A 24482-nucleotide genomic window follows, 5' to 3' on the forward strand; every position below is an offset into this window, starting at 1 on the left:
AGGCTGAAAACGCAGGCAAGATAGCCTGCAGGAGAGAGAAAGACTGCAGCGACTGCAGATAGGAGAGAGAACTGTCAAGGCAGCAGCTGGAGCCTACAAACGCAACAGTTTTTTGGCGTAGCAAGTTGTACGACAGCAATCAGATGAACAGCAGTCAGTCGCCAGGCAGAAACCGCAGTAATCAACGTGTGGAGGGCTGGAAACAGGCGCCAGATTGTAAGGAACACTGATGGACAACAAGGGCTGAGATGCCCTCCGTGACTGGGTGTGGGCAGCAAGCTAGTAGCACCTAAAACTTGCAAAAACGAGATTGTGAAAGAGTGGAGAGCTAGCTGCCAATTTATAGAAAATTAGGGTTCTAGATCCTCTCCCACTTAACTTTCTCGATCCACTTCCCGTTTTAGGGTTTTGGCTAAAATAAGCCTAAAATAAGCATGTTTTGGGACTGTTTAAGTGACTAAGTGCATTTCTTAGCACAACACCCCCTCTCAGGCCCAAAATAAGGCGAGAAAAGTAGACCAACCTAAATTTTGATTTACCCCAAGGCGTCCCATCCCAAAGCAAACAGGGCATTGGACAAAAGATACACGTCGGCTGCCCAGTGGCCTACCCAAACTACAGAGGCAATGGATATCTTACTAAGGGAGCCCAAGTAATCACCCCAGAGAAGTCAGGGTATCGGACCAAGGGTGCTCGTCGGCTGCCCAAGGGCCTACCAAGGCCTACAAAGGCGGATGGAATCAACAATGGACTTGTTTGTTTTCTTTTCTTTTCTTTTCTTTTTATAAAGTGTTTTGAAAATACATAAGTAACATAGGAGCAACGGCCGATTAAGTCGCAGATAGGAAAAGATAAAGAGAGTTTTAAACCCAAGTTATTCACAAAACTAGCAAGTCAATCCCTCGCACTGACGAGGATAAGTGCCTAAGGATGATAAAAGTGAGTGTATGTGTTGAATATGTAAGGCCAAAAAAAAAAAAAAAAAACCGATGGCCTTAGCAAGCAAGGGTAGAAAAACTGCCTTTAGGAGAACTGCCATGTGTTATGCTACGAATATGGTGGATCCTAGAGGCAACCACTTCAAAAGATCAAAAAGGGATAAATGCGCACAGTTGCATGTTGACATGAACAAAATGCCAATGCATAGGCTAATGCAAAGGGAGATGCAAGATGTCATGCTCATGCAATATACTATGCAACGGTGCCACTGGGACAGTGCCCTCGCAGGGGAAGTATTCACTTGTCCAAGTGCCCTTTTACAATCAAGTCATCTTAATAGTGCGGATGAAGTTACAAATGCCCATAATACAATACAAAAGAATAAGTGAATGTAATGTCTAAAAACCTGTAAGCATCATCACTGTCACGATCAAGAGTAGGAGCCGCCCCCTCTCAAACTGGAAGGGAAAGCAAGAGAAAAGCACCCTCTCCCCGTCAAACTAAAGAAGTAGGGGAGGGTGTACCCAAGCCGATCCTAGGTAGCAGGTACTGAAGAACTGGCCAGTTGACCGCTTTGGTCAAGATATCTGCAAAATTATCTGATGAAGGCACAAACTCTAGGCGAATAGTGCCTAGCTCAACCTACTTTCTAGAAAAGTCAAAGTGGACTCCCACATGCCGTGTCTGTGGTGTAATGATCGGATTGCCCGCAAGGGCAATGGCACTCTGGTTGTCGTAGTAGACAACTGTGGAAGAGTCACATGGAAAATGAAGCGCCACTAATAAACTTCTCAAATAGATGGCCTCGGTGGTGCTATCGAAGAGAGTCCAATACTCAGCCTCGGCCATGGAAGTCGCCACTGCCTCTTGCTTACGACTGGACCAAAAAATGGGAGCCGTGCCCAAGGTGAAGAGGTAGCCCCCATGGGAACACCGCGTATCAAGATCTCCTGCCCAATCAAAATCAGTGTACCCCTGCAAACATAAACCAGAACTATATGTCAAGCCATAAGAAAAAGCACACCGCAAATAACGCAACACACGAAGTCATGCAATCCAATGTGGCATCCTAGGTACTGTGAAATACTGACTGAGTATCCTAACTGAGTAAGCTAAATCAAACCTAGTATGAATTAACCAAAGAAGTTTTCCTACAACAGAATGATAGGTGTGTGCATCGAAGGGCTGTCCTAGGGTATCCTTCGACAAGTGGACAGTAGAATCAAGAGGCATAGCCACTAGCCGTGTCTGATCCGAAGTGGTAAGCTTACCTATCTTGTCATCGAGCGTGTGTGTGTGTACGCACGACACCCGAAGACTCTGAAGTGGCAAATAACAGGCTGAGAGCCAAAAAATGCCTCATAAGAGGTCTTCTGAGGAAGAGCCACAGTCGAGCACCGGTTGAGGATGTACACCGAAGTCTTAACAACCTCAACCCAAAGGCGCTCAGGAAACTCTGCCGCGAACAACATAGAGCGTGTCATTTCCATGACTGTGCAGTTCCTACGCTCTACGACTCCATTCTGGGAGGGAAAGTTGGTAGAGGTGAGCTCGCGAGAAATGCCATGCTTCTGTAGAAACTCGAAAAACTCGTGGGAGACAAACTCACCACCGCTATCACTCTTCATGCACCCAACACGACAACCAGTCTGGTTATGAACCAACAGCACGTAAGCAAAAAAATATGTAAAAGCATCTGACTTATGCTTGAGGATGTACACCCACATGTATCAAGAATAATCATCCACTATCAAAAAGAAGTACAGTGCCCCGTTCAAAGCAGCAGTGGATGTTGGCCCACAAAGATCAACATGAATCAATCTAAGAGGCTCCTCAGCTCTATGTGTAGACTGCTGAGGAAATGGGATACGGTGCTGCTAGCTGACAGGCTTTATAGACATCTCGAGCTAGCTTTAAGCGTGGAAGGCCCTCAACTAGCTCACGGCGTGACAACTCATAAAGTGAGTCATAACCAAGATGCCCTAAGCGAAAATGCTAAAGACGCTCATTATGCATAGGCTCTCGAGATGTGGCTAAGGCGTGGAAGCTATGAAACACGGAGCATTCGGCAATCAGCTCGGTCAGAAAGTGTATCATGTGGTACAGGCCATTACGCTGTGCCTCACAGCGAGCACTCGCTAAACCAGTCAGAGAGTCAAGAACCTCGACTGTGATAGCTGTAAAGAAAACTGCTCACCCCAACCGACAAAGCTACTGAACACATAACAAGTTCACCCCAAGCTAAGGGACATGATATACATTGTCCAGCGAAGCCAGATCCGTATCCTTGTTAGTGGCAAAACTGATGCAACCTTGAGTCTGAATCTTGACCGAGGATTTATTTCCTACACGGACCCGCCCGGTTGCAGGGGCTCGGGTACGGAAAATGTCCTCTATAGGAGTCATGTGATGTGTAGCTCCACTGTCCACAATCCAAACTAGAGCTGAAGTGCTTGGTTGTGACGTGTGGGCCTTTGCAGTAACCTCGTAGAGAGGCAACTCACAGATTTGAACGAGACTCGCATCTGATGTCTCTATGGAGACGATATGGTCCTCTACAAACCAATCAAACAAGCCCTCTGGAGTTGAGAACGTTGTCGATTGAGATGACTGTACTGTGGCAGTGTGAGTCTCACCTTTAAACTGCCCCTTGTCATCACCTTGCCTCCCTTGCTCTGGGGGTTGTCCGATTGAGGGGCCGGGGTCTGAGACTTAGGTTTTGGTGTTGTGCCTCGTGCCTTTGATCGACACTCGTCGTCAAAATGGCCAGCCTTTTGACATTGTTGGCAATACCTATTCTTTTTAGGTACATTCTGCCACCCAAGTTTGAGTTGTGACTGGGAGTTTCCTTGAGAATCCCCAGATTGATTTAGCTTTTGAGTTTGATTTTGATTTTGAGTGGAGGTTTGGTTTGGTTTGTCCTTTCCTTATTGACCTTTCTGAGAATGAGCAACAAGAGCCCCCTCTGAAGAGGAATTCATATAAAACTGATCGAACAACCGTACGTAACGCAACAGCTAACACTCAAATTTATAGAATGTAGGCATGGTAGGCTTTGAAACTATTCCTTCCACAAAATTAAAGTATTTCTTGGGGAGTTTATTTAGGAACAATGTGACTTGATCGTCAGAGGACTTGGGAGTCCCTGTAGTGGAGAATTCAGCGAGGAGACGTCGATACTCAGTCAACTTGACTTTCAAATCATCCCGGTCAGTGATTTTGAAAAGTTGAAGCTCATGGTCAAGATTAATACGACGAGTCTTATCTTGAGCCGCACAACGGTCAGTCATGTGTGTCCATCGCTCTGACGCTAAGTTAAAATGCTGAAGCTAAGAATGAAACTCTGACAATAAGCCCTGCATCAGCTCGACAATAGCGGAGGCATTCCTAGCCTTCCATGAGCAGACGACCTCGTATGGAAGAAATACCAGATCGGATTGGAGTTCCAACCCCTACACTAGATTCCATAGGTTTTGTGAATCAAAAACATGTCTCATCAAATTCAACCAAGTAGTAAAGTTTGACCCATTAAAACGAGTCTCGTCATTAAATGCATTCTTGGCAGAAGATGAGCTAAAACCATCAGGTGTCGAGTGAGTGGAGTAAGATGATGGTGGGAAAGATGATGGAGGTGAGAGTATTTGATAAGAGTAAGAATGAGGGGGAAGAGACGGCTAGGCAGAAGTAGGCTGTGAGTGTCCAATGAGTACCGATTGATGCGGAGACACTAGAACATGAATGTTTCCATAAGATGCCGGTGTAGGTGAAGACACTCGGAAACAGTAGCCTTATCCAAAGTAAGGCTGGGACACAATATTATGACCAGAAGGTCCACTAGGCAATGCCATGAAGGCAAACTGTGGAGACAACTGATCCACACTCGGGAGAGACTGAGTGGGATACCCAGGCTGCAATGATCTCAAAAGTGTGTATGAGGCAGATGGAACACCACCCGACTAAGAGAAGCATGAGGTCCTAAAGGATATGCATATGTTTCCATAACCCCTCGAAGTGATGTGCGGTGCGATATCAAGTGTCTGAAATGGAAATATTAATAGTGTAAATGAAAGTGGTGAAGCAGTGGAAAAATGTGGTGAGATGGGTGGGTTTTGAAAGTGAGATGTATGAGATGCACATTTTTTTTGTTCATTTTTATCATTTAAAGACTGAAAATGAAACTGTGAAGATGAACCTATTGTTGTTCTTGCTTCTTGCGAAAAGCTTTCAAATCAAAATCCTAGGTTTCTCAGAGAGTACCAAGCTCTGATACCATGTAAAGAAAAAATATCCTAACACAGAAACATAAACAAAAACCGTACGACAAAGCACAGAATAATAAAAAGAACACAATTAGGATTAGGATTAGAGTAACTCAGAGACAATGAACACAGTGAATAAATGAAATGATAAGACTACTAATAATACGATGCTCATGCAGCAAACACACTATGCAGTGAATGAATACTGAACCTCGAACTCTTGTATCTCTAGGATCAAGGCAGGGGTATTGAGCTGGAGAGTGTGTTGTACTCCGAACGGATCCCGAATCGCAGCAAGGCAACCTCCGGATATCGAACACTAGCAAACGCAGCAGTGAGAAGCTGGATCTGATGCAGACAGCAGTGAGGAGAGAGAAAGACTAAAAAAGGAGCCTGCACACGAGAGAAAGACTAAAAACGCAAGCATGACAACCTGACTAAAAACGGAGTCTGCAGGAGAGAGAGAGACTGAAAACACAAGCAGGACAGCCTGCGAGCGAGAGAAAGACTAAAAACGGAGCCTGCAAAAGAGAAAAAGACTGAAAACGCAGGCAAGATAGCCTGCAGGAGAGAGAAAGACTGCAGCAACTGCAGACAAGAGAGAGAACTATCAGGGCAGCAGCTGGAGCCTACAAACGCAACAATTTTTTGGCGTGGCAGGTTGTACGACAGCAATGCAGATGAACAGCAGTCAGTCGCCAGGCAAAAACCACAGTAATTAGCATGTGGAGGGCTGGAAACAGGCGCCAGACTGTAATGAACAGTGATGGACAACAAGGGCTGAGATGTCCTCCGTGACATGGGGTGTGGCAGTAAGCTAGTAACACCTGAAACCTGCAAAAACGAGATTATAAAGGAGTCGAGAGCTAGCTGCCAGTTTATAGAAAATTAGGATTCTAGATCCTCTCCCACTTAACTTTCTCAATCCACTCCCCGTTTTAGGGTTTTGGCTAAAATAAGCCTAAAATAAGCATGTTTTGGGACTGTGTAAGTCGCTAAGTGCATTTCTTAGCACAACACCCACTAGGCTGAAAAAAAACAGCTGCTACATTCTGTACTCCAAGCATCAAATAAGGACTCCGCAAAGTTTGATAACCGGGCTGTAGACCAATATTAGCATAAAGTGGGTTCACAGCCTCAATAGGCATCATTCATAGTGGCCCTTTGGATAAGTATCCCTGATAACCAGTGGATAATCCAACCATTGCTTGAAAAACTAACCCACCAACAAAGTAACCAGGATAGGTAGCAAATTGAGGAGGAATAGTCTGTCGTGCCACTTGTGCATTACTACCTTGGCCATTCCCTCCCTGATCCTGTGCTTGTGCTTCTTGTTGCACTGGACCCCTCTCCATGTTTGGTGTCTTTTCCACATGCTCAAGCACATTAGAGATTTGTCTTTTTTAGGGCTCCATAGTATGATGTGATGACTCAACCTGAGAATCCTCATTATGTGACTTCAAACATTTTTGCATCCGAGGATTCTTTACAAGCTATTCAAAAGAACCAACCATACTAAGGAGTTGTGTCATAAACAAGTCCTCTTGTTCTTGCTCATCCTGTGGTTCAATCTCGGTTCTAGAAGGTGTTGATACTTGTGCACCAATACTCTTTGTTCAGTGCCTATGAGCAGAAGAAAAACTCTCTTCTTCATGAGGGAGTTTTTCCTTTGCATTTGTCCATGTCTGCCATCTCTCTACTCCTGTATCGAACAAATACTGTAACCAAGAAAAATCTTGTAGTCTTTCTCACCTGTAATCTCTAAAAAAACCTGTGTATGGCCTTTTCACTCAAAAATGTCCAAGCTTAAATTCTTACAGAAAAGAATTCAAATCCCGAGAATAGAGCCATGTAACCGGTCTATGACTCACATAAAGCAGTAGTCCCTTCAATTAATACCTGGTCTTTTCACATACACACACAAACAGAGACCTCACTCCCTCGCTCAACACCAGATTGGCCCCAAAGTCCAACGCCCCTTTCAGTATTTCTTTTTCAATTAAAAGATAAAAATTTACAAAAATGAAATGTTCCAAAGTACAAAACTTGTGAGCAGTTATCTTCTATCTTTTCTAAGCAAATTTCAGCTGCATAAGGACAATACAATATATCCATAACAACATCTCAATTAAGAAAAGTCAATAATTCAAGTGCAAAATTGCAGTCTGCAAAACTCTGTATTTACTGTTTTTACTGTCCAATATATCCAAAACAATATCCCAAGTAGGAAAACACTTTTTGTGACCATAACTCAATAATTCAAGTGCATAATTGCAGTCTACAAAACTCTGTATTTACTATTTTTATCTATTTCTTGACATATTCTCAGCCTTATTCCATTCCAGATTTATTCCATACTAGTTGGACTACAAATCCTTTGACCCTGGCATCATTCCAACAGTAAAACAGTCCAACAAACAGCACTAAATCAAAACTGAAAACATTGTTCCTATGTGGCGTAGTCATCACTTTCTTTAATTCTTGCATTGGAGAAACAATCAGCTACTCCTGAATTTGAATAGTGAAGCTTTTGCCTCAGTAAAAGTGCAAAGAAAACACAAAACTGTACATTCAATCGAATCAGCCCGTCATGCAAGGCATTTTCTCTTAGAATAGAGAGAGAGTTGACCAGAGGGAGTAAGCTCCACCTCTGTACATGAGTCAGAGACGACGAAGAACTCTCCATAGCTGATGTACTTGCAGCAATCTGCCCTCAGCCCCTGAAAACTTCACTCTCAGATCTACCCCTCCTGCCTATTACTTTTTTTTTAATGCTCTCTCTCTCTCTCTCTCTCTCTCTCTCTCTCTCTCTCTCTTATTTGTGCCCAAATTGTGACACATGGCATACATGTAACAATTTTCCCGTTTAAATCTTCCAAACTAAAATTTTCCATGATTGGTGCAAATTTTAATCTCGGCACAGACCAGAGAATTAATCCTCATGCAAAACCGAAGATAATGACACGAACTGATTCTGAGATCCAAAAATACTAACTCCCTAAATTTTAGGGATGGTGACCCCTGCATTCCTCAAGTTGTTCTCGGCAACTTTTATCATTGCAACCACATCAAAAAGTGTAATGTGGCTTAGTTATGGTGACTTTTATTCCATGGGCATTCTCACATGTGCATCTTCTGTCTTGGCCACACTCAGTGTCCTGCACCATCTCCAGTGGCTAAGCACACAATCCCAAACCACTAGCATTCTATTCTTCAGTGCCCGTTCAATATGGAATCAGTCCCAAGGCTCAACCACCATTAGTCCAATTTGTCCCAATGGCTGCCTCTTCTAGCTATGCAAAGATCCTGTCTAAATCCAAGAGAACTCCGGGAGTAAAAAGCAACAGAGAACTCTGGGGGTAAAAAGCAATAGCAACTAAAGAAAAGAAAAATAAAATATTTATATAAGTAAATAAGGAAAGCAACTGCAAAAAGTATCGCCACCTAGTGACTCGTGACACACATCTAGCCCTCAATGGGTAGATTCATGAATAGTGAATCAAATTCAATAGTAAGAGCTGCTTTCACAAAGTAGACACAATCTTTCATTCATCCACAAGGAGCATTGCCTCTAGTCCTTGATAAACATACACACCTCTATCTGAGAGAGCAACCTGATGCTCTAAATGTTGGAATATACAAATTCATTCCCTTAAGTCTAGGAGCAGATTCAGAAACAGCACCAGGCAGCAAGCCACAACAGGCCACATTCTACTCAATACACTCATTGTGAGGTCCGACAAATGCGCACCACAAGCTTTTGCGCTCATGGCTTCACAATTTAGTGCACGTACTTATTTTAAAGGGAAAAAACACCAAAATACAGACCAAGTAAACAGTGATGCTGCCAAGTAGGCTAGCACAACAGAGGTATTATAAACACAGAGTGTGGAACATCAACATCTCCAAGCAAACCCAATGTCAAATTATCTAAATCACCAAGACAAACTTTTTGATAGTAGAACAATTATTGCAAAGATGTGCAGAAGAGAAGAGCTGAAAGAACAGGCAAAAAATTATTAGAATTGTGTGCTATATTGCGCACAGGTCCAGAGTCTAGTCCATACAAAGAATTAAGAGATATATATATGTACACCCAAAAATGGTGACAAAATATACACAAAGCCGAAGCTCATGAATGACCATACCAGAGATGAAGTCTCTCTCTGCAATAATTGCATGATCAAAAACTTGCTGACCTGGATTCACTAAGCAATCCCCAAAGCTCAAGTCGAGAAGTCCATGATCCTCTCGGATCAGCAAAGCAGGCACAATAGATTTTCTTGCTTCATAACCATACCATTTGCAAATCGAGATTTAATACACTTCAGGTAGTTCCAGGTTTGAAGTACTTCATATAGTACTAGAAATTACAGCTGTTGAAGTTGACTTTCCATCAGGCCACCCTAAGGGGAAAGCGCTGCACTGCTGTCTTTTTTCCAGTGAGGCACAAACTTCTCAGCATCAGTCCTCTTGTTCATCTCTCCTTTTTTGGCTCCTGACCAAGGGGTATTGGTCTTTTGAAAGCTTTCGGAGTCCCTAGACATCTCTAAGCCCACTACAGCTCGATGAGTATAAAGAGTGCCTAAGGTTAGGGTTCTTGTTTTGGGGCACATTATTGCTCCTCTCTCTCTTTTGGCTTCCCCGTCTACAGCCTGATGAGCACCAAGAGTGCTAAGGTTAGGGTTTCTCCTTCATGAGAACTTCAGACCAGTTGGCTGGCTGGCTGCAGCCAGGGTACTAAGACAATGGTGGACCACTATGTGAGGTCAATAAACAGCTTCCAAACAAGTAATAAAATAGGATTTATACAGTCTTTTATATCTATTTCAGCTCAATGCACTGAGCATTGGTGCTGAATCCTCTCCCATTTTCTATCATCTTCATCCTTGACTGCACTGCTATCTTGAGAAAGTAAGTACATCCAACTCTGCAGTTAAAAGTCCCACACCTAGCATATGACCACTTCAAATTCACAGTCACATCTAAGTGTCTCTGTAACCTAGGCCGAACCAATTTCAGTGGCAATCCATTTTTATTGTAGCAACAGAGACAATTAACATGATCTGCTACCTAAAGGTGCAAATTCAATAATCCTCTAAACAGAACGGTTTGTAGATCACAAGCTAACAAGAGACAAACACTCTTTCTTTCTGAAACTACTCAAATAGATTAATATACAAGACACCCACACCCATATACAAAAAGAAGATCATATCTAATACTTAGCTACCAAGAACACAAGGAACAACAAAATTGAACAATCTAATGCTAGAAAAGGAGAAACACCAATAAACAGAGTAATAGAGACACTGAAAGACCTTCTCCCTCAGAGCATTTGATATTGAATCCCCTTCTTTGTCACGTTCTCTATTCTCATGTGCAGCATGGTACGCTTTCCTTGCCTCCATTGCACCTTGAATTCCTTCTTTTTCTACCATCTCATTATAGAGTGCAATCTACAAATGCAAATATAAAAGACATCAGGGAAAGAAAGTCCTAAAAACAGAGAAAATAGTTCTAATCCCGCACCAGAAAGACTTGTGCTCACATGCCCACAGAAGTGTGACAGTCAAATATATCATTTGAACTTCACAATGATTTATTTAAATCACCAGATTAATAATCAACAAGTGTTGAACTGAAAATAATAGTTAACTATACTAGATTTAATCGTTGTTTGATAGGAGATTGTTTAAAGATATAATTATGAGGCTCTCTTCAAAAGAGCATACAGCAATCATCAGTACCCAAAAGAAGACTCTGTGTGTTATGTGGCATTCAGCTATCCATGTTGGCTTCCTTCTCCTTAGAATACGGCTTCGAGAATAGGACACAGTTTAACAAGTTTTTCAGAAGTAAAATATGAAATCAAATCCCCCTCCTTCCTCTCCCTCCCACGCAGTGACAATTGCATACTGTCAGAAATTTTTTCACCTAAGATAGTGCAAGAAAAGGCCACTTTCACGTCTAAGCTATTCAGAAAGCACAAAGCTTGCTTCACTTGCTTGATACAAAAATGTAGTTCAAGACGTGAAGGGAAAAAGACACAAACAACAATGTGCTTAGACATAGAACTTGCCATATCAAGGCTATACTCAATTATACCTCCATTACTGCACATGCCATACCTCTTGATTCACAAGCCTTAAGAACTCTGCTCGCTCCTTGCCAACACACTACAGTTAAATCACAAATGGTAACCGATTAGTTGGTTGAGGAACTGAAGAATATTCCATCAATTCTGGCAGCAAGTAAACTTCAGTAAAATAAACTGTTGAGACACAGCAAGTAAGTTGTCTAACTGAAGCTGATGCCAAAACTGCCAGTGCATTGCTGAACTTGCAAAGTTGCTCCTGCTTTTCAGTTGCTTTCTGAAAAGCTAGTTTTTGTGCTGCTTCTTGTGCAGTAGCTATTTTCATTTCCTCCAATGCTTGATCTGTTTGACTAGATTCTCCACCAGATTTTAAGCGTTCTTGCTGCATCTCCTTTTCTGCCTCTTGCTACAAGCGCAGCATAAAGAGTGTCACAGTCAAAGACTGAAGCAGTAGTAGTATTGTTCAAATTTATGAAAGAATAGCTACCTTTATCAGCTCATCCTGCATTTTTATGTACTCTAGTTTACGTAGGCGTTCTGCCAGAGCATCTTCACTTGGAAGTGAAGTGAAGCCAACAGACTCTACCACCTCATCAGGAAGTGATGATAGAGTTGCTTGAACAGCTTCTTCAGGCTTTATTTTCCCTGAGACGTTAAATGCTCTGCACACAGCACACCCATAACAAATGAACCAACCTACTTAGCAATAAGGGATGTATTATAGCTGAATTGGTCACACTGACCATCCAGCCTACCCAAAATAATAAGAATTCTATGCTTTATAACCCTCTAGCCCTCCCAAACTGCAACTAGCTCATCTACACTGAAGGGGATCATCAATGAAACTTTAATGAAGATTTCTGTTCGAGAGAACTCTCCCATACTCAGTGAAACTGTATTAAAAAACGAAGCATCCAGGAACACCACAGTCCTAACAGCACAGGGATAAAGTGTTAAGGTAAAAGACCACATCTTCACTGTCAAACATTTCAAGGAAGATTATGTACAGATTTGCATGGTCAGTTGACTAGGCACAGTACTTACCTTACCAAATGGCTGGTCCTGGAAATCTGGCACATGGTATTAATCCAGTGTCTCTCAACCAGAAGGATACTTACCAGATTGTAATTTTATTGTGACTTCCAGATTCCCTTGCCAGTGGAAAAACATACGTTGCACCTAAAGTTGTCAAAGCTTCACCAGCTTGCCGTCCCCAAAGCCAATGACAAAATGAATTGAAAAATTTTAAATATTCTCTCTTTACTCTCAAGTCTACCTGTCCACTTGATCAAAAACTTACTGTAGGAATCCTGTTGGAATTCCTCACGTTAATTTTGAGAGACAGGCAATCTTTTAAGCCATTGGCTTTCCTATAAGCAGCATGCTCATTTCAGTTAAAAACATTGATGCTAGAACCCTCATTGAACTCTTTCTGAGTAAAACATTCAAGTCATGTCCAACACATTCCACATAAGAATGTGACCAAACTCATCCAATTTTCCAATCCAAAAATAATGGAACAAACATATGGTTTAACATCTTAATGTTACATACATGAGTGCTGATTGGTCATGTGTATTAACTCTTTCTGAGTAAAACATTCAAGTCATGTCCAACACGTTCCACATAAGAATGTGACCAAACTCATCCAATATTCCAATCCAAAATTATGGAACAAACATATGGTTTAATATCTTAATGTTACATACATGAGTGCTGATTGGTCATGTGTATACTCTTATGTGCAGCAGGAAATACAAGGGTCATGCAAGGTCCAATCACTTGCATCTCTTGTAGTCTTCATGTATGATCTGATCATCTATATGGACTTCCTCATTTTCAATTGCTTGGGGAAATGATCCTCCAAAATCCATCGCATCCCTCAAACAAACATGCCCAAAGAAATCGAAACTTCAAAATGCAAGAGATTACAAAAAAATTCAATTGATATTTCAATGTTCTCTATGCAGTAGTGATTGGTCATGTACACAATCTGCATATGCAGGTGGGGAAGTACAAGGCAAGGCTGATATGAGTGAAGAGTCAAGATAATACAAAGGGCATACAAAACTACAAAAGCGTAAGGATGCTGGGACTTCCAATGTACCCAATCTTTTATACATCAACTAACCCTTTGACTCTTGTTTAATGCCAAGTGCTGTAAAAGGTGTTGAGCTAAAAATGCATTGGCTTTACTTAAACAGCCCCAAAACTTGCTTAATTAATGAAGAAACCTTATTTATTTAAAAGAATCACGATCCTAGAGATTTTCTGTGTCCCATAGGCACAAACTCACTTGGGAGGGCCCAAACTTTCTATAAATAGGTACGCTGCCCTCCATTCAGTCCTCAATCTCGTTTTTGCAGATTTCAGGTGTTTCAGCTTGCTACCCACACACCGTTCACAGGGTACATCTCAACCGAAGCTGTCCATTGCTATCTACATCAGTTCGCACCTGATTTCCAGCCCTCTTCTCGCAGTTTGGAGTTGATCCCAGCCAGGTGACTGCTGTTTTTGCACAGACCTACTGCCATACTGCCTGCCACATCATCTACAACCTGCGTCTAGCAGTTCTCTCTCTCATCCAACTGTCGCCCAGCTTCTACAGGCTATTGCCACGCTGTCTAGCCTACATTTGGCAGTTTTCTCTCTCCTGCAAGTTGTCTTGCCTACGTTTTTAGTCTTTCTCTCTCCTCACTCCTGTCTACATCAGATCCAGCTTCTCATTGCTGTGTTTCCTGGTGTTCGACATCCGGAGGTTGCCTTGCTACAATTTAGGATCCCTTCCAAGTACGACACTCTCCAGCTCATTACCCCTACCCTGATCCTTGAGATATAGGAGTTCGAGGTTCAGTATTCATTCACTGCATAGTGTGTTTGCTACATGAGCATTGTATATTCAGCAGTTATATCACTTCAGTTATTTTCTGTGTTCATTGTCTTTGAGTTACCCTAACCGTAACTCTGTTCTTTTATCGATCTGTGCTTTGTCGTACAATTGTTATTTGTGATTCTGTGTTAGAGTATTTATTTATATGGTATCAGAGCCTGGTACTCTCTAAGAAACCTATGCCTTTGATCTAAAAGCTCTTCGCAAGAAGCAAAAACAAAAATAGGTTCAAATGACTTTGAACACATCAACACCAATTTAGTCTCCATAACAACCTATGCCGAGAACCGAGCAAGAGTGGGCTGAACGGCTTGCTCCACAAAGTTCCAACATGGTGGAAGACACTTCTGACAACACGGAAGAAAGGCTATACAAGCTTTCCACTAAAGAATATCATGTGATCATAGACTTTAGATGAAAGGAGATTAAGGAGCTCGATCGAAAGATTGCTCTTCAAGAGAAGCTACTCAATGAAGGTATGCATGAACTTCTCTCTTCAAATGTTGCGCATAATAAATCTGATGATATTGCAGGACCGTCAAGACCTCCCTCAAGGATGGGCCCTCCTGTCGGAGAAAGAGATCCAAAGTATGTTCCATTCTTTCATCCTCTTCCATCCACTCCAGTGCAAGGTACTTTAGATTCATCTTTTGTTCCTTCATCTTTTACCTCTTCTACTTTGCAATATATTGGTAGAAATCGTGATGAAGATATAGTACAATCCGTTGACTACAAGAAAGGTTCTCTTAAGGACCAATTCTTGTATGTTAATACACGTCGTGGGGATTATAAGAAAAAGCTAGGTACTTTTTCTTCTAACCTTCCTTTTTTTCAATTTACTTCTCAAAATCAGAATGAATTTGATACTTCTACATTGCATGGTGCATTATCATCATTATCGATTTATTTTCGATCATTAAATGATAAAAATAAACAAAATGCATCTGCATCTTTTACACCAAAAATTCAAAACCCACCCATCCCACCACATTCTTCCGTTGCTTTCCCACTTTTCTTCACACCATTTACATTCCCCTATCAAACACCTCATGTTGCACATCACACCACACTGGGGGGTTATGAAAACATAGGCGCCGCCTTTAGGACCTCATCCCTTCCTCCGTCGGGTGGTGTTTCATCTTCTTCTCACACACTTTCGGGATCATTGCAACTTGGGTATCCCCCCCAGTCTCTCCCAAGTGTGGATCAGTTGGTACCACAGCTTGCCTCTATTGCATTACCCAGTGGACATTCTGGTCAAGCTATTGTAGCCCATCCAAGCTTTGGACAGGGCTTTTATATCCCAGTATCTCCATCTCCATCGGCACCTTATGGAAACATTCATGTTCCAGTGCCTCCGCATCAATTGGTACTCATTGGACACTCCCAATCTATTTCTACCTACCCACCTTTTCCCCCTCATTCTTCCTATCAGACAAACCCACCACCATCATCTTACCCTCCACCTCCATCTTATCCCACTTTCTCGACACCTCATGGTTCCGGCTTATCTTCTGCCAAGCATGCTTTCAATGATAAGACTCGTTTTAACAGCTCAAACTTTACCATTTGGTCGAACTTGATGAGACATGTCCTTGACTCCCAGAACCTATGGGATCTTAAGCAGGGATTGGAATCCCAATTTAATTCCGCGCTTGTTCCATACGAGGTTGTCCACTCATGAAGGCTAGGAATGCTTCCGCTATTGTTGACCTGATGCACAGCTTATTGCCTGAGTTTCATTCTCAGCTTTAACATTTTGACTTAGCGTCAGAATGATTGGTACACTTGACTGACCGCTATGCAGCTTGATATAGGACCCGTCATATAAATTTATAGATGAAAATGTGGGCATAGTAAACCTATGGAGCATGCTTTAGACCATATAAAGCCTTCTTGAGACAATGGACTTTGTGCTCAAAGCCTACAAATCCCAAGGCTGAGAAACATATACCTCTTTAGTGAGAGATACATCAAGAAATGTTGTCTTAATGTCCAGCTAATGTACCTCCCAATGAAAGTGGGCAAGAAGGGCAATAATACTCCTGATAGTCGTAATGCGAGAGGTAGAGGCAAAAGTCTCCTCAAAGTCGATTCCTTGCTATCGGGCATAGCCCTTCCCAACAAGGCGGACTTTGTATCTATCATTTGGTACCTATTGCACGCTTACTGGAAGGCATATCATGTGACGAGAGCTTCATCGATGCTCAATGGTTAATGTGACCAAGCCTCTAATGCCATAAATGTGTATAATGAAAAGATTATTTTATTAATAAGGCACTGTCATTATGATTTTCAACGAGTTGATGATCATAAGTATCAAGACAATAGAGACCTTTAGTGAGGGTGCATATCAAGACAATAGAAGAAGAAATTTGATCATCGTATACGACACATCAAGAGCCATCAAAGATGAAACAAAACCCTAAAGTAGCAATGGCTGAAATGAAGATAAGATTCTTCTTGATGCCGGGCATATAGAGAACATCATGCAATGTCAAAGAAGTACCCAAGACGGAGACAACCTACACGTTCAATTGCTTTAACTACATAAGAGGCATTGCTAACACATAACTATACCCCCCTTAGGTACATCAAAGAGAGATGAAAACAATGTTTGGCAAGAGGTGATGTGCTTAGATGCACAACTATCGAAGTACCAAGTAGAAGTCGCATCAATAATAGAAAAATAAGTAGCATAAATAGAAGGATTATATTGACATTGAATGAAAACTGAGAATAGTTAGTGGTCTCGTATGTAAGAACAATACCAAACGACTCCTTTTCTGATGCAATGCGCTTACAACATTCACTTATGTCATGCCCTGTCTTTCGACAATAATTACACCTCTTAGCTTTGTTGACTAGACCCTTGAAAGGATTGAAAGACCATGAACCAGCACACTGAAGACTATCTTCAATGTAAAAGGGGTGGAGAAAGAAGAATGACTAGCATGAAAGTTTGATGTTCTTTGACCAATAACCTTATTTTTTCCCTTGAGTTTGGGTTTTCCATGATGATGGGCAGAAAAGGCATGTTTGATTGCCATGGTAGCATTGTGGTTGAGACAACTCTGCTCCTCAAGTAACAAAAAAGAGAGACAAGCTAGTCGAAGCTATAGGTAACTTGGTTGCCCATAGTCACCAACCGCACAGTGGTAGCAAAACCTTGATATGACTCTAGTAGGCCATTAAAAGTGATGGAAACAAGCTGGTTCTCATGAACTTCTTCATCAATATTTAATAACTGCTCAATAAGATCTTTCATGCCAGTGAGATAAGCATCCATATTACCTTCTCCTTCCATGAGAACTACTTACACAAGTAAGTAACACGCGCTTCATTGCGAACTAGATATAATGATACAAGCTTTTTGCCATGCATCCTTAAATGTCTTGCAACATCACGATTCACATGTCTAGAATGATGGCTCTATTCACGAATAAAGCAATTAGGGTATGCATTGGGCATCACAGCCATCCCATCGAATATGATCTTCAATGGGAGGTGTTGTCAAACAAAAAGATGATTCGGCATCATGAGAGCCACCTCACGATGTGGAAGTGGGAGATGGTGCCGGTGCTGGAGAAGTTGGTCTTTGCTTGGTGCCATTGGCTATATGCCATAGATTCTTCGTGACAAGAATATGTCACATCATCTAAGCTCACATTGGGTGATTGGTGCTATCGAGCTTGTTGTCGGCACCAAGCATGCCCAACAAATCATTATTATTGCTGGTCATAAGTCATGATCAACAATAAAAGTGAAGAGAGAGAAAATAGATGCCCAAATAGTAATAAGTCACTGATAGAAGAATTGTTGTCTACCTCAATCAAGTCGAATAATATGGAGAATAATAATTTCTCTTGCAATTTTTCTTCTGACGAGAAAGAAAAATATGCAAAAAATAATTATTTTCAAAAATATTGCCCAATCAAGGCAGTGACCACCAATATGCTGAATTTAGAGATTAATGGCTGGAAATGCTCCAATAACGTGCATAGCAATCGAATATACTGAAAATTTGCCCAATAATATACCCAAATAATCTCATTTGTCTTAATGCCAGGAAAGAATAGGACCAGCAGCCAAATAAAATAATTTTGGAGTATATTGGGGGTCAAGAAAATGAATTGAGGCAAAAGCCCCAAATTTTGGGCAACTCAATGGTGGAATTGGGCAAAAGCCCCAAAATTTACCCAAAAAATGAAAAGAATTTGAAAATTTTGAATAAAAATTTTACCCAATTAATGCCGAATGCCACACCGGAAGGTGAATTGAACCTTGATATTCATGAATTTCAGAGAAGCCCCAAATTTTCCAAAGAAAATGGGGTGAAATTGGGCTCGAATGACAAAAGACCCTAATTTTACCAAGAAATTGAGAGAATTTTGACAATTTTGGTAGAATTTTTACCTAGAAGATGTTGAATCTTGCATCCAGTGATGAACTAGCCTCAATGACAATGAAGAATGACGAATTCTTGAAAAGCCCCAAATTTGGCGACAAAATTGAAAAAAAATTCGATCAATTTATTGAAAGGCCCCAAAATCAAAGATGAAACTTCCAAATTTCTTTGAATCGATGAAGAATTTGGTGAAACTAAAAGAGAATCCCCAAAGTTTGTTGAAAATTGGACCAAATTAGATGAGTGTCATAAAAACCTGAAATTGGGCCCTAAATCGTGCTTAAAAGGAGTAGTGGTGGAGCAACAAGGGCGTGTTGATATATTCTTTTAATGTCGAGCTCTCGAACGTAAGGCAGTTGCATGTCAACACAGGCAGCAATGCCTGATGGCAACATGTCAATGTTTCTTAGCTATGAGGCGACCAATCAACGTCAGCAGACTAGTGCAAAGCAAGTGAGCTTTGAGGTAGCAGCGTAACAAGCAGACTCATGTCGATGATGATCAACCAAGTTGACTCATGTCAGTGGTTGTGTCGTCAAGCGGTGGCACCCGGATCAACACAGCAAGGACGAGAGGCAAGGGACGTGATGGTCATGTCAACTGGTAAGAGGTGACACGTTCAGGTAGTATCCCGAGCAAAGGCGAGACAAACACAATGTGGTGTGACATGTCAAGCAATAGGGCAATGTGTGACAATCATTAGGTCCCAATGTTAGTGTGGCAGCTTCTACGCTTTAGTCAACAATTCATCAACAGGCAAACAAAACACAAATGACAAGTTAGAAAAACTTGTCGACAATGACCAAGGAGTTTGAGCAAAGAAGATATGGCACGAAGAGTTAGAGTGGTGGTAACAATGGCTGGAATAGTGACATGCAACCGTCAATCAACGCTCATCAATGGCAATGAAAGTAAGCACAATGGCAATGACTTTAGGAGCAGCCGCCCAAGCAAGGGTTCAATGGCAATGGCTACTGAAACTGGTCTATGACTCACATAAAGCGGTAGTCCCTTCAATTAATGCTTGGTCTTTTCACATACACACAAATAGAGACCTCACTCCCTCGCTCAACACCAGATTGGCCCCAAAAACCGGCGCCACTCCCGGTATTTCATCAATTAAAATATGGAAAGTTACAAAAATGAAATGTTCCAAAATACAAAACCTGTGAACACTTGGCTTTCATCTTTTCTACGTAAATCTCAGCTGCATAAGGACAGTACAACATATCCAGACAACATCCATGCCTACCATATCACCCACTCACTTGGCTCCAGCCCCTTTGCACATGCATTAAATGACCGAATCCCTATGTTTTAAATGACCTACGCATCACACATATGATGTGTCTTGTTAGTCATGCACCCCTAAACCCCCAAGACGCATATTATAGGACACACGTATGATCACAACACCTTCAAATGTTTCTCCATAAATATCAAAATGATTCACTAGACAAAAATAAGCTGACATATATCAATTGCTGCAACAAGATGGATTTACTAGTTGCAAACACCAAGCAAGTGAAGTGGACTCCTTGGTGTCACATAGACAACTACCTAATATCCAAGATCCATACTGCCCTTGACACGTCCCCCTAGGATCCAACCTACACACGAGACACAACACAAGCCAAATGCAACATAAAAGGGATTGGACATCAAACTCACCTCCCAGCCATAGGGCCAAACGAGCTCACCCCCAAGCCTGGGAGCTAGCAACACTCTGCGCCATGACCTCATCCCAAGGGTTAGTGTCCCACCAACCCACACCATCCCGATGTATGAATGCGTCAGCCAACGGACCACAAGTACAAGCGTGGTGATCACACAATACATGTGCACAATAGGGCCTTGTGTCCTATTTATAGGACTCAGCTACCCTTACCCCAAAGTGTCCTTAGTACATTCGTCACTTCATGACCACTATGACCAATGCTACTAGCGCCCATCTACATGTCCAATGACCAAGGTAACCATGAAACGTTTCACCCCCAAACGTTTCACCCTTGAAACATTGTGTTTCACCCCGAAATGTTTCAGCTTTGAGCAAGTCCCAAGCGAAACGTCAAGTGAAAGAAACTGTTAAATAATATATATGAGATAGTTTTATTTATAAACAATGAGTTGAAACTTATATTTTCATATAAAGCAAATCCTTTCATGTCAACAAAAAAGTGTTTCGCAGTTACCATGCTAGGGACATAATACTTCTCACCTATAAATGATTGTTGTCCTCACCAATAACCTTTAGGGACAAAGTGAGGAAAACAACTATTCAATGAGCGTACCAATTCCCAAGTAGCCTCCGCCTCCAGGTGGTTTTTCCACTTGACCAGATACTCAAGATAAATAGTCTGATTGAATTGCTTAGTCCTAATATCAAGAACTAATTCGGGTTCTCATAGAATATAACGAGCAGTATCCTCAAGCTACGAGACTTCCTCAATCAGAACAATCTGCTCATCATCTCGATCCTTCTTTCAAAGAACTTACATGGAACACAGAGTGAACTTGGATTTTCGAAGATAAGTCCAATTCATAAGATACGCTCTTCTTGGTAATTTGAAAAGGACTGCAATACCTTGAAGACAAAGTTATAGCACTTGCCACTAGGCATTGAATTAGAGTCCTTTGGGACTCTTCAAGGTAAACCCACATGCCTTCCTCGAGCTCTCTGGAAGTACAATGTTAGTTAGCATAAAATGTGGCACGATCCTAGGTAGTTTTAATATTTTCCCTAGTAATTGTCAACATCTCCTTCATATTATACGAAAAGTCGACTACGGACTACATTTTCACCCCCCAAGCTCTATGGCAATCAGTGGTTTCGGATCATAACCGTACATAAGTATAAATGGGCTATAACCAATAGCTGAATCCTTAGCAATGTTATAAACAAACTCAATCTCAAGAAGATAACACTCCCAATCAAATTGTCTACGAGAGACATATACACAAAGCATATCCTCCATGATTTGATTCATCCGTTTGGTCTACCTATTGCTTTTGGGATATTCCAAGGATAACATGGACAATTAAGTTCTGAGTTTTCAGAAGACTTTGCCAAAAATAGCTAGTGAACTTAGGATCCCAATCATTGACTATTACATCGAGCAAACCATAAAGTCTATAAAGATATTTGACAAAGAAACCAGCCAACTCATGGCTTTTCACAATTGTCTTTGTAAAAATGAATCAAGTCATTTTTCTCAATCGGTGGACCACAACCTAGATTGCATCATGACCTCAATTTGTGCGTGGCAATCCTACTACAAAATCCATAGAAATGCTACTCCATTTCCTATCAGGGACTTATAAAGCATACAACATCCTCACCTATCTGTGTCATTCCGCTTTGTTAAGTTGATACTGCGGTCACTCACGCACATAAGACTTAACCATAGTCTTAATATACAACCAACAAAAATAACAATTAACCAAGGCCAAAGTACAATGTATACCAAGGTGTCTAGCACTCAGCACATCATGACACTTGTATAAAAATATTTTGAAGATATTCTAATCATCGGACACACACACTTTGTCTTGTTTAAAAAGAAATCCATTCCAAATGAAATATTTTTCCATTATCTTTCTCTCAATAGCTAGCCTTTTGAGTGTCCAGACTGCCTCAGCTTCCTGGGCTACTCCGTTCCTCTTGAACTAGTTGTCAGATCTTATCAAAGTAAATATCGTTTTGACAATGCCCTTTGAGAGAAAGATAGAAATCTGTCGAAATTTTGGAGAATGATAAAGCAGACTTCAGAAATTCGACTAAGAGCATCAACAACCATATTAGTTGTGTCCTTCTTATAGCGAATTTTGAAGTCAAACTCTTGTAGAAGCTTCGCACATCTTGCCTTGTGGCCACAAAGATCAAGCTAATCACATAGGTATTTCAATGTGAGTGGTGCTCCATCCATAAACCAACGTCGTACAAATAAAGACACTATACGTTAAGCACATGGATGACTACCAACAATTTCTTCTCTTGGATAGTATAACATGTTTGGGCATCAGCAAGCTTATAACTCTTAAATGCGATATAGGTCAGTCATGTAAATAAAAAATAGCACCTAAAGCATAATTGCTCACATCTGTATAAAACTCAAAAGTCAATCGATAATCCGCAACATCAGTGTGGTATTAGCAAGCTATTCCAATATTTAAAAATGTTTAACGAGCTCACTAGTCCTAACAATGGACAGACTAACGTGTTTCTTTTTGCTTCAAATACCCTTGAGCAAACATACTAAGGGTTCAATAATATGAGCATTGTCCATGAATTTTTCGGAACAAAACTAATAAAACCTAAAAATGGTCCCTAGAATAGGCCAATCAAGCATTGCTCGTACCTTTTTGGGATTAATTTAAAAGTCATCAATCAAAATGTCATGATCAAGATATAACAGCTCCATACAAAAGAATTTGCACTCGGATAGTTTACTATTTAGCAAACAATTGCTCTTATCTTAAGAGACATAAGATGACATACAAGTATTTCGCATGTTTCTTCAATGACTTATTATAAATAAGGATGTCATCGAGAAAAATGACTATTCACTTTCCAATGTATAAACAAAATAAATCATTCATCATTTGTTAAAAAGTTATGAGAGCATTGGTCAATCCCAAAGACATGACCTTCAATTGATTTTTGTCAACAACAAATATTTATTATTGATGGTCACCTTATTAAGACCTTTGTAATCAACACAAAAGAGAATTATGCCATCTTTTTTTTTTTGTAAGAATAACAAGCACTTCCCATGGGGATTTACTTGGCAAAACATAACTCTTAGTCAAATATTCGAGCACACATATTCATAATACCCCAAATCAAGAACCAAGGAGAAACAAACCACATAGTAGTGCACCCATCACAGATTTTAACATACTTCCTAGAAGTTTACCTGATCACTTCCAATTCAAATTACAAAAAGGCACAAAAGCAACAAGAGGATACCCACCACACATTTACAAACTCTCTTCACCCAACAATCCCCAGATCTACATATTTTATCGAACTTGACAATGCTTGAAAGTCTTCCAAACGCACATCTGAGCGCTTACTTATAGTGTCCCCTTCAAAATGAGCATGAAACTTGACCAACTTCAAGAAATTTTCATTAACTTTTATTCTCATCTATGCCAGTAAAAACCAATGAAGTGATAACATAAAACATAGCTTAAACTCGTCTATGCCTTAGTAAAAATCAAGTGAAGTGATAACATTAAGCATAGCTCAAACTCATCTATGCCTTATTAACCTCTTCAAATGACATGAAACTTGACCAACTTCAATAAATTTTCATGAACTTTTATTCCCATCTATGCCAGTAAAAATTAAGTGAAGTGATAAACACAAAATATAGCTTAAACTCATCTATGCCTTATTTATTAAGCATCTCAATCCATGTGTTTAGAAAAAGTGTTTGTAGAGGGAAAAGGACTCACTGGTTAGCTGTTTCGGATTCAAAAATGAGAAATACTTATCAAGATTGTAAGGTTGAAGCTTCTCAAGAAAGTGAAGTGTGTGAAGAGACCTATGCCTTTGTGACTCTCATGGCATTTCATCATGTGTAAAAATCGGGTACTAGTGATGATATTTTTTATTACAGTTAATATTAAGCTCTCGTTTTCACCACATAGAAAAAAAACAAACATACTTTTGCATCACATACTTTGAAGCAAAACATATATTTGTACATCTGTATTTCTCGTCAAATATGAGTCTACTACTTAATTCTCTATACACACCTGGAAAGAATCAGTAGGGATGATGGAACAGAATGGTTCAATGAAAGATCAAGCCAATCCTTCAACTGGAAAAGCCAACCAACAACACACAATAAAACATTCATGTTAGGACTAACTAACAGCTGC

The 24482-nt window shown here is 40.8% G+C and overlaps 1 protein-coding gene across 1 annotated transcript in view; it reads right to left on the reverse strand.

The window, feature by feature from the left end:
- LOC148029484 (uncharacterized) overlaps nt 1-24482 on the reverse strand; it is a 67266-nt gene that overhangs the window by 10872 nt on the left and 31912 nt on the right. Inside the window, exons 8-12 of the mRNA XM_087688323.1 lie at nt 24357-24421; nt 11783-11957; nt 11504-11701; nt 11330-11377; nt 10520-10657 (exon numbers count right to left, since the gene is read on the reverse strand). Of these exons, the coding sequence (XP_087544449.1) occupies nt 10520-10657; nt 11330-11377; nt 11504-11701; nt 11783-11957; nt 24357-24421 (624 nt within the window). The remainder of the gene's footprint in view (nt 1-10519; nt 10658-11329; nt 11378-11503; nt 11702-11782; nt 11958-24356; nt 24422-24482) is intronic.

Source organism: Lygodium microphyllum, chromosome 11 (genome assembly GCF_053477565.2).
Source record: "Lygodium microphyllum isolate KBCC chromosome 11, Lygodium_microphyllum_v1.1.10, whole genome shotgun sequence".
In the NCBI taxonomy this organism is placed as follows: Eukaryota; Viridiplantae; Streptophyta; class Polypodiopsida; order Schizaeales; family Lygodiaceae; genus Lygodium; species Lygodium microphyllum.